This window comes from Megachile rotundata, chromosome 4, assembly GCF_050947335.1.
Source record: "Megachile rotundata isolate GNS110a chromosome 4, iyMegRotu1, whole genome shotgun sequence".
NCBI lineage: Eukaryota > Metazoa > Arthropoda > Insecta > Hymenoptera > Megachilidae > Megachile > Megachile rotundata.
The window spans coordinates 3204117-3216277 of NC_134986.1; the positions used below are offsets into that span (position 1 = coordinate 3204117).

Sequence of the window (12161 nt, forward strand, 5' to 3'; positions counted from 1 at the left end):
AAAAAATCATAATTTAGTTATCAAAAACTTAATAGAATAGCATTGTCCGTTATACATTGTAGTGTTTTATCGTTTATGCATAATTCGCGTCGAACTCTATCGTACAGAAAAGCGGCATCGCGTGACGTTTACGCATACCTAAGAGGTTAAAATAAATAAATAATATTCTAAGAAAATTGGTATGATGCACCACTTTTGATTACGTATTTAAAAGTATCTTACCACCCTCTTTTACGCAACGCGGAAGGCTGCCTAACCAAGTGCCATTACTGCAGAAAAGTCGATCAGCCATTGAGTCCTCGAAAACGTATCCCTCCGTGCATTTGTACATTGCTACGACATATCGATTGAAGGGCGGCAATACATTCTTCCTTCTGGAAAAATATTTAAGAAAGAAATAATGTTTTAGTAATAATATTTTATGTGTAATGCACACATTCTTTAAAATTAAAGGCACTTGTAGAACTATGTTTAAAATTTGATTAAAAATGTATTAATACATAATTTTGTATACGTTATTCCTACAAAACATTTTATAAGATTTAAATTTACTTGCGAAATCTAATTAGAACTCTTAAAGAGCGTACCATAGAGTCTTCTTGTTTTCGTAGTTTTAATCGAGTTAACCCTTTCACTTTTGAAGATTTTTATAACTGACGTTAAATATGTAGATTTTAGCTGGGTTGAAGTTCGGTATAAAGTGTTTTCATAAGATTAATTCAGTATCCACCATACAAGCTTGACACGAATCAAGATTGATATAATAAAGTAGTAGAAAAATGGACATATAGAAGATATTCAGTAAAATTACTATTAAAATTAATTAAAAATTAAACTGAAAAATTAAATGAATTTTTCGAATAACTTTGTAAGGAAATAGACAAGCTTCCTTATGAAAAATATGAGAACCATGCGAAAAGATATCTATTTTCAATCTATAGATTCCACATTTTCCACCTGAGAACTTCAGAAATTTAAAAACTGAGAAATTCGGAAATTAGGAAAATAGAAAATTGGGAAATTCGGAAATTAGGAAAATAGAAAATTGAGAAATTCGGAAATTTGGAAATTTTTTTAAACGAATCATTTTCTTTTCGTCAAAACATTTTTTTGGCTGGTTAAAAAGTATATTTTCAAAATCCTCTAATAATTGTTACATGCAGAAACATGTCACTGAAAAATAATTTACGTTTATCACGAATAAATAAATCAAACGCGATCAAAACCTGTGCTAATATACATATTTGCAGATAAATAAGATTTATCACCGCGATATAGTGTCCAAATTTATGAAAATGAATATATTATGAGCACCAAATGTGAACAAAATGATCGTGCATTCAAATACTCTGTCAATATGATTGATCGCTTGTGTTTGTTCATGTACGTGTAACAGTTCTACTGTGTCTGAATATACGTTTACTTATTTCACTGTGATACTCGTAGGAAGGAGATATTGACGAGTACAGTCAACTTTTCTATAAAAAGAGGCGACGTAAGGAAAACAAATTATTCTACTCGGCGATTTTTGGTTGTGAAATCTACAAATTTAGACGCTAGTTTGCAATTTTTGAATTATTGCAATTTGGGAATTTGGACACTCGAGAATTTAGAAATTTGTAATTTTGGAAATATGAAATTTGAGAATTTGAAAAATTGGAAAATTAGAAAATTGATGAATCGGGAAAATATGAAATTGGAAAATTTAGAAATTCGGAAAATTGCAAATTGGATAATTTAGAAATTTGGGATTTTGGAAATATAAGATAGTGGAAATTTAAAATATGAAATTTGGAAATTTGAGAAATTTCGAGATTGGAAAATTAAAAAATTGATGAATTGGGAAAATAAAGAATTGAGAAATTTAGAAATTTGAGAGTTTGGAAATTCGAAAATTTAGAATTTTGGAATTTTGTGAATATAAAATATTGGAAATTTGAAATTTGAAATTTGGGAATTTGGGAATTTGGGAATTCGGGATTTTTTGAATTTGGGAATTTTAGAATTTGGGAATTTGAAAATCTAGGAATTTGAGAATTTAAGGATTTAGGAATTTGGGAATTTGAGAATTTGAGAATTTGAGAATTTGGGAATTTGGAAATTTGGGAATTTGAGAATTTGGGAATTTGGGAATTTGAGAATTTGGGAATTTGGGAATTTGGTAATTTGGGAATTCGGAAATTGAGAATTTGGGAATTTGGGAATTTGGGAATTTGAGAATTTGGGAATTTGGGAATTTGGTAATTTGGGAATTCGGAAATTGGGAAACTGGAAAATTGATGTATTGGAAAAATAGAAAATTGAAAATTTTAGAAATTTAGAAATTTAGAAAATTAGGAATTTGGGAATATGGAGTGTTGGAAGTTGAGAAATTTTTTGGATATTTAAAAATGTGGAAATTCGTGAATAGAAGAATTTACAGATTGTGGAATTGACACTTTAAAAATATTAATGTTCATAGATTTTGAAAATATAAAATATTTTATCAAAAAATCATCAAATTTTTCAATTGGACAAGTTGGATAATTAGAAATATGAAAATAATTCTGATAATTTAGAAATTAGAAAATTTGGAAACTTCAAAACGGGAAAATGTAGAAATTCAAAGGAACTCAACAAAGAATATAACAAGAAAAATATAGGTGTATCGAAAATGAATTTATTAAATATGAAATTTGCCGCGCTCCACGCACATGAATTAGTAACTTATGCGGTAGAGGAGGAATTCAGATATAATGAAAATAGTTACTGTATGAAAAAAACTACGATTCAAAAAAATGAATAAAATTTAGTTCTAGTAAAGATTATTAAAAGAAATTGACAATTTAAAGGAAAACTTTTAATGTAATTTCCTTGATTTCAGGTAGTATGTTGTAAATAACGCAAATAAGACGTGTAAAATAACAATTAAAATCTTTGTCTTCAGAGAAATGTAATACTGTTTAATTTAATTTGTCAAACCTAACAAAAGTCTAAACAACTCTTTTTATAAATAAAAAAATAATAAAACAAGAATAAATAAAAAAAAATTTAAATAAGTACAAATACAAGAATTGTAAAAAATAAAAAAATTTCACTTAGTACAACCATCTAATCCCTACCTTTCCTACATTTTCCAAAGCAAAATTGTTAAATTACTCGAAAAAATCCATGACGAATTCCTCATTTTAAACCCGGTTCAGTTATAAAAAACTACGGTAAGTTAAGAAGGAAATGCGCATCAAGAAAAACAAGATAAAGCGTCTACCTGTACTTTTTCCTCTCTTTGTAACGTCTCCGGGTTAAAAGATACAAACCTGGCGTACTTGGCAGGATATGCATTTTCAAGTGGAGGAGCTTTCGCAAGTCCTTTCTTGCGGGCTTTCATGAAGCAGCTTAAATCCAACCTCGACATTATTGTTTCATTGAGGCCCGAGACCGTTGACGCCAGAGGCGAGCCGGCCAAAGACTTCTCGACGACTTGCTTCTGCCTCTGTTTCCTTTCTTTCGCCTTTCTTCGTTTCTTCAACTCACCGATTCTCTTACGCGCTTTCAGTCTCTCTCTCGCTGCTTTTTCCCCGACCGGTGTCGTCGAAATTGGATCATCGCCGAGATAAAGATCGTTGCGAAAGTGTCGGAATCTGTTGTCTGAACAGAAGAATTGCGGTTTGAAACGGGGCCAATTAGATGGACAATTCTACGAATAATCCGATGCAATTTCGAGAACGATCTATTCAGCTCGTTACCGAGAGATTATTCGGGAGAGAATACATGCTCGAATGCCGTTAGTTTTCACAGGAGGTGCGGTTATTTAGGTGGAATAATGTGATTACAAAGTGAACGAATGTCTTTCATTATTTTACCTAATTCATATACGTTTCTTCTTAAAAATCACGGAAAATGATATGGAGGTTCATAAATTCCTAAGATATCAAATTTGTATACTTCTAAATTTATAGATCGTCATATTAATATTTTTCAATATTTCTAGGTTTTCAATGTATTCTTAAATTTTTAAATCCCTATATTCCCAAACTTTTGAGTCCTCAAATTCCTATACACGCAGATTTTCTAGGTCCTCAAATTGCTATATCCTCAAATTTCCTAGGTCCTAAGATTCCTATTTTTCCAAAATTTCTGGTTAATCAATTTTTTATATTCCCAAATTTCTACATTTTCAATTTCCTATATTTCCAAGTTCTCAAATTAATATATTCCTAAATTTCCAAGACGTAAAATTCTTATCTTCCCAAAATTTCGACATTCTAAATTTCCTATATTTTCAAATTTCCAAGTTCACAAATTGATATACTCCCAAATTTTCTAGGCCCACACATTTGTATATTCTTAAACTTCTACGGCTCCAAATTCCTGATCCTTCACGTTCTACCCATACATTTCTACGTCCACTAAATCCATACAGTTCAATGTTTTTCATCCACAAACTATGTTCATGAAATGCCTAGAGTCTAATGTTCTTCTATCCTTAAATAACAAAAATTTACGAATAATGAAATCCTCAAATTTTTTACTTCCCAAATTCCTATACTCCCAAACTTCTATATCTGCAAATTTCTAAACTTGCATATTCTTCTATTCGAAATATTTAGAAATACAAATATGTTTCCAAATCCCGAAATTTTTATATTATTTTGTCAAGAAATTTCTGTCTTCGAATTCTTTAAAGTTTCATATTCTTCTATACCCCACATACCAAAACCTAGAAACACTGAAAACCTCGACTTTTTAGATCCCCAAATACCTGAATCTTCAAATTCTTATACCTCCAAGCATTTACGTATTCAAACTCATAATGTTCCTTGTTCTATCCACAAACTTCGGAGTTTTCTAAATCCTTAGAGTCCTATGTTCTTCTATTTCCAAATTTTTATGTCCAAATCCTTATGGACCTATATTCTTCCATCCCCAAATCTCAAGACGTATGAATACTGATGTTTTCAAACTTTGACATCTCTAAGTTCTGAAATCCTCAGTTTCTTACATTACCAAATCATTATATTCCTAATATGCCATATTTTATTCACAAATTTCTATATACAGGGTGTTCTAGTTTTTTCCGGCCAAACTTTTCCAGCGTGTTCTGCGCGCAAAAGTAAGAAAAAAATGTTATATGAACATTTCCTCTTACATGCTTTATTAAGGAGTTATAACTAATAATACAAAGTTATAATGAATTGGCATTTCGTCGACACTGTGTACAAATGTATTATGAATATCTCTATTTCTGTTTGCATGAACTCTTGCCTACTTGCTTTGGTAATTGATATCCGCATTTTTTATTAACGATTTGTTAACAAATTATCATTTCAAAATGACGTCCGTTATTACGAATACGTACGCTGTGTCGACGAAATGCTAGTTCATTATAATTTTGTATTATTAATTATAACTACTTAATAAAACATTGGAGAACATATGTTCATATAACATTTTTTTCTTACTTTTGTGTATAGAACACGCTGGCAAAGTTTGGCCGGAAAAAACTGAGACACCATGTATATTTACTAGGTCCCTAGTGTTCGTGAATGTCAACGCTAGTTAAAACATTTTTAAATTATCACTGGACTTATGGATTCTCGATGAGTATTTACTTTTGGATTTCAAATGAAGCACAGCAATATGTAGGTTAGGAATGAAGCGTAAATTAATTTATGCATATATTCATCACGTCGACTAAAATTAAGATACATGTCGGCAAAAGCATCTTAACAATTTCGGTAATTTAAAATGAGGAATGTAAGATGCGTCATTTTGACGCGTTCCATGAATCTTGTGTTAACGAAGTTTCAGAAGGTATTTGGCAATTTAGAAATTTCAGAGAATTGATGTTAAAAAACATGGAAATTCGATAGTGTGGAGATTGAAAATATTGAATATCTAAGAATTAATGAGTTTGGAAATTTGGGAATTTTATAAACTTGACCATTTAAAAATAAAGCATTGCAAAAATTTGGAAAATCGAAACTTCAAAAATTTGAGAACATGAAAATTTGAAAATTTAGAAATTTCAAAACTTATTTGATAAATGTGATAAGTGAAGATGTGAATGTTTAAAAATCTGAAGATTATATTAACTTGAAATCTAGTGATTTAAAAATTCAAAAAATTATATGATTCGAAAACAGCGCAATTTGGACAAATATAACTGGCAATGTAATAACGTAGGGGTTCAAAAAATGTGTAGATAATTTAATGTAGGCATTTTGGAAATTTGTAGTAAAGTAAATGTAGATATTCAGGAAAGTAGATAATGTTGATATTCAAAACTTACAGCTAGTGCATTTTCCAAACAGTATTTAAAAAAAATTTGGCTAAACGTATTACTTTTCCCAAGATCGAAAATAAATGTTGAAAGCTTATTTCTTTCTACTCGTCCCTATCCAAAAGAAGCATACGTTGCACTCGAGTATACTTTTGTAACTAATTATACTGTTAAAATGTTAATGTTTTGGCAGAGCAAAGATTAAAAATTTTATTGTTGAAAGGAACTTTCAGAGATGCTCCACTTCACACGCTGACTTAACAGCGAGTGAATATTGTAGTTTTAAAAAATGGATGCTGATTTTACTAACGAATAACAATTATTTATTATTTAACAATGACAGTGAACTTTAACAAATACTTGAGTGTTTAATGTGTTTCAACTTGACTGATTTTTGTGTTCTGATTTGTTCTAATGTTTTACTTATTCTTTCTGATTGATTTTTTCTTTCTGCCGTTTTTCGGCATATGTTGCTGTATTTAAAACCTCTGTTCTCCCTTCCTTTGCGCCCTTGGCGTGGTACATTTTTGGAAGGGGAACAGGGGTTTGTATTTCGCGTCTGTATATATCAATCTTCATTTTTTATTTTTGTTACTCGACGCCGTTTGACTGTATGATTATGTGGAGTGTATATGTACATTTTTTGCCATATTACATTATTTGTATCACCCTTAACCACGTATGCGTTTTATTAGACTTCCTGCGAATTTAAATTTATGTTAAACTTTGCTTAGACGCACATAAAAGTCTTGATATTTCTTTACTATTTAATAGTTCTCAATGCTTAGGATATAAAAATGCAAGTTTTAATATTAGGAATCCAATGGTCAACAAGTTGTGCGTATATAAACTTGAGTATTTTCAGCATATTTGACATGTGAGTGCAACACCACATTAACTTCAATCTATAATTTAATTCGATTACGTTTATGAGTGTTAAAATGATTCTATAATGACTCTTTATTTAAAAAGAAAATAACTAACATCTGTTTACAACCGTTTACAACTGTTTACAAGTGACAGGAAAAACATGTTTTACCATTTTAATGGCATTCCCTACTTAACCGACCAATGGAGCATGGGTAAAATCCAATATGGCGTCGCAGTAACTAGTCAAATACACCCAAAACGCTAAAATTGAATTTCTGTATCCTAGACATCAAAACCTATTAAATAGTAAAAAGTACAACAATAATTTTATGTACCCCAAAGCAAAGTTTAAGCCTAACATATAATACACATCAACACGTTAATATTGTTTACTGTAAGACCGAAACTAACTAATTTGTCGCCGCGGTTGCATGCGGCTGCATTTCAGTGTCCTCTTACGCTTCAAGTATACGCTTTCGACGCGGTGAAGTTCACTTTAACACACGGATATCCGGGATAACCGAGCACAACAGCAACTTTGTCGTTGCATAAGTGGCGTACAGACGAAATCCAACGATACGTTCCATTTCCCAGCGAGCGAGCTCACAATAATAACGCGGTAAACTTGTACGCCAATTCCACGCACGAGTTTCCTCCGTCAACGAAGAAGAACCTATTCTATTGTTGCTGTGCCTGCTATATAATAGTTGCAAAATGATTGATAAAACGTGAATAACTTACAAATGTATTGTCGTAAAGAAGCCAATTACTGCGAAACAGCCAATTACCTGGTAAAAGTATTGTGGCAGTAAATTGTTAAGCTCGAGTCGCTTTATGTTTGTTATATGAAAGAGATTTCATTTTTATTTTGTTACAATTGGATTTATTATTTATTTATGGACATTAAATATGCTTATGATGTTATTCTATGATTTCAAAGTTGCTGTTCAATTTTATAATTATTTAGTAATGAAGAAATAAAGTAGAGCTGTTATCTAATAAAGATTTACAACATAATATGCTGCATATCAGTTTGGAAGTTCTAAAAGAAAACTTAAAAAATAGAAATTCTATAATTTTATTTACTAAAATTTTAAAATAGACATTTCGTTGTAATAAGCAACTGTTTTTCTGTTCACAAAATTAGAATGATTTTAAATATAATAGCTTTAAATCTTATATAAATAAAAATAATCTAAAATTCTAAATATAGTAATTAACGAACTTATTTCTTTTAATTTTTAATTCAAATATTCAAAACTGAATAGTTCTGATATAAATTTATTTTCTTTGCTGCCATTTCCATCAAGAAATTTGTCGGGATCGTACATTTCAGTAGAATGAATGTAATAAACTCTCGTTATATCCAATCGTATATCCCAGTAGAATTAATATTGCAGACTGTCATTACATCAAATTGCATATTTCAGTAGAACTAATGTAACAAACGCCCATTATGTTATCACAGATAAGACTATGATGGTGAATACATAAACAATTATTATAAAATATAAACTAGTCGGTCTATCCGCTTCGCAATATCAAAGATAAATATCACTTACAAAATTCAATAAGAGAATCAAATATTCATAAAATTCGCGTGTTTTATTTATGAAAACATGAATATAAATAATTAGATTTACTTTTTGTAATAATTGCTATATTAAGGAGATTGTTGTTCAATTTAGAATATTATACGTGGTGAAATTTCACAGCTAATTAATTCTTGAAGTCTGGTTCGTTGAATAACTTGTAACTATCGCAAAGCTCTTTGATAAACTATATTCTTAGTGCGCTTGTCATAACAGAATGTACTACCCGTCCGGTGAACCAGCTCTAGACAGTGCGACATAAAGTCGTTCACGTGAAAATATATCTGTCCTGACATTTAAATCTGTTCAGATGAACGTTTGAGACTTGTTTATTGTCATTGTAAACGATAACTGCAGAGGAAACTAACACCACTTTATTTGTTTTGACGTCACTTTTTATCGCCAAAATATAATTATGGTTAAGGTGACTTTTGCGATACTTCAATTTTGATCACCAAAAATTCTGTCCTAAAACCGTTTACAGTATCACATCTGTCTTTGTGCAAAATTTCATGAAAAAATATTCATAAATTTTTACGTGATACGACATATATGTATAAAATTGAACTGAGAGTTATGTACAGAGAATAGATATATCTGTGCGCGATAAATAAGTTGTACTTTTAAAAAATCGCCAAATAAACAAGAAAGCGGAAATTGTTGGGGTTACAGTCGATTCTCGATCGATTCGGCGGTCTACCCTCGAAATAGTCTATGACCGTGGAGAACTCTGGAACGTTCCTGGAGTGGTTTGGAAATTTGTCGAGCAGTGGTTAAGGAACGTGCCATTGTGTACCCCGCTGTTCCATTCAGCGTGCTTCAGGGGCACGAAATTCAGGGGTCTAGCATAGCTCGAATTCGTTGCGATCAAGATAATCCCGTGAATATCATGTTTTGCCGTGGAACTATGCGTCTTCGCGAGGATACCAAGGTAACTCTGAAAGTTTTGAGAATCCCAACCGGAAGGACGACATAGTTATTGTCACATAATATACTATACAGTGTGTTTTCGGAATGATGGTACAACCAGAAAGCGCGCGAATCGACATATAAAAATAAATACACAGTACAATTTTTACGTGCATGATTTTATTTTCTAGAAAATTGAATTAGAACATTTTTTTAAGTATTTGTACAAAAGTCTATTTACAATGTAGAAAATCAACAATGAACATGAAAATCAGCAGATTGTTTGCTGATAACGGTTGACGCTGATATAAAAAAGAAATCTACATTTTTCATATTTTATTGCACTGTGAAGTTTCATCAAATTAATATTAATTCTACTTCTCATTCAGCAACGAATAATTAAATCATATACCAAGAAGTATGTGACGTTGCCAGTTATCTTGTATTTAAAATATAGATACTTTTTTTGTTTCGTCTTAAAACATTAAATGTACGTCTACATTTTTCACATTCTGTTACACTATGAAGCTTCATCTACTTTTCAATATTAATTGTACCTTCGCACTTAAGAGTAAATAATTATTATAACATTCATGAGTAACTGTATATCGTGATTATTATACAGGTGCCTCTTTTGTCGAAGCACCCGTCAAAAGCGTGAAAAGGTGGGTCTAAATAGACCCAGTGATAGGACTTTGAGGGTTAATCGATAGTATGCTAGCGTAGTTGAAATTGCTGGAGACCGGTGATCCCGATTTTCAGCCACGATGATTTCGAAAGTTCCTTCATTTCGAGCACAATCGTCCTGTTATCGAGTTTTACAGGCTCAACGAACGCTTTGTCATCATGGACCGCGATTAATCGAGCGAGGTTTGCGACGAATCGTCTCTGTGGAAACATGCCCTGCTAGATTGAAGTCGACTTTTCTCATTAGGATTACGAGAATACTCCGCGTTTCATTGTACATGGAACAATCTGCCGTGGATAATTGCTCTAACCATGTTGATACACGCGAAGACACGAAATTCCTCGTATGTCAGAACGCACACCATACATTCGACTCGATTATGGAGAATTAAATGAAGAACTTACCCGTAGCGAACAATTTACCTTTCAGTTAGCATTAACTTCTTTCGTGGGAACGTTTCTCGCTATTACATTCTTGTTCATGGTTATATATTGAATGTGAATGTGGACGTATGAAATTTTATGGTAATTCTACAAAATTGATTCTATAGAAAAATTATAGAATACAATTAAATCACTTGCAGTTTCTGTTGATTGTGTAATAATTTCCTTGAATTATTAAATTATTACATTTTTACCATTTTAGGGAAGACTATTTTACCATTTTATTAGATTAAAGAAAAATACCATTTTGCAGATGAGTTAATTTTAACTTTTTTCGCAGGAGCGCTCTTCTCAATTAATTATGTTCTCGTTCGTCGTATACTGGATTCAAAGTGAACGTATGAAATTGCATAGTAATGTTCAAAAATTACTGATTCTGTGGGAAAAAATTTGATAAAATTGTACAATACAATTTATTCGCGACAATTAAATCACTTGAAGTTTCTGTTAATTATGTAATAATAATTAGCCTTAATTTTTTCATATAAACGCTTTTCTCATTTATGTCCTCAGTTATAGTTGTATATTGAATATGAGCGGGAACGCGTTTTAATTCCACAGAATTATTAATTTTGTAGAATAAAATAAGACAAAAATGTAAAATATAATTTGGTCATAACTGCTAAATCATTTGCGATTTTTTATAATAATTTAATAGTTTGTCCGAGTTAAATTTTAATACTTGTTTCATTTTCTATTAAGGAGAAATGTCATTTCTGAAATAATAAATTGTCAGATCTCTATAACATATTTTTATTCTTGGAAAAAATAGGTGTTTGATAGTATGTAATTTGTAAAAAAAAAAATTGAGATTTTTGAGGTTTTCAACTATAAGTTTCATCAAGGTCACATTACTATAATATAATCACGGAGAACAAGAACAAAGTTTAAGAGCAAAGAAATTGTCTCTACACATTCAGTGTTGATGTTCTGTATGGATCGCTATTATTTGGATCACAGATCTCTGCTTAAATATTTTTACTGGGATATAAAAAGAAAACGAAACTGGAATTTCAGTAATCTCATCGACATGGAATTATAATTTTCATAAAACACATACTTGCATCATTTATCATGTCACGTGAAATAACGTGTTATGAAGAGCACTAATAGATTAAATATACATATGGCCTATTATACAAATAATACACAAATTCCTAAACATTTGACTACCTTTTATAACTTTTTTTAATTTCCAAGTTTCTAAATTTTTAAATCTTTAATTTTTCAAAGACCAATCTTTAAAATTTCCAAATTTTGAAAATTTTAATCGAATTCCAAAATATCTATATCTTCATTTTTTGAAATTACTAAATTAAAAAACTTCAAATTTTTCAACATCCATATTCACAGATTCACAAATTCTTAAATGTACAAATTCACAAATTCTCAAATGT

The 12161-nt window shown here is 30.7% G+C and overlaps 1 protein-coding gene across 4 annotated transcripts in view; it reads right to left on the reverse strand.

Annotated features, from left to right (window-relative positions):
• Positions 1-12161, reverse strand: part of LOC100882492 (uncharacterized) — a 355400-nt gene that overhangs the window by 153205 nt on the left and 190034 nt on the right. For all 4 annotated transcript variants that reach the window (XR_013037779.1, XM_076530325.1, XM_076530324.1 and 1 more), the window contains exons 3-4: positions 3297-3627; positions 223-374 (exon numbers count right to left, since the gene is read on the reverse strand). Coding sequence is in view for 3 of the 4 variants with exons in the window: in XM_076530325.1 (XP_076386440.1) it covers positions 223-374; positions 3297-3627 (483 nt within the window). In the remaining variant the exon portion in view is untranslated. The remainder of the gene's footprint in view (positions 1-222; positions 375-3296; positions 3628-12161) is intronic.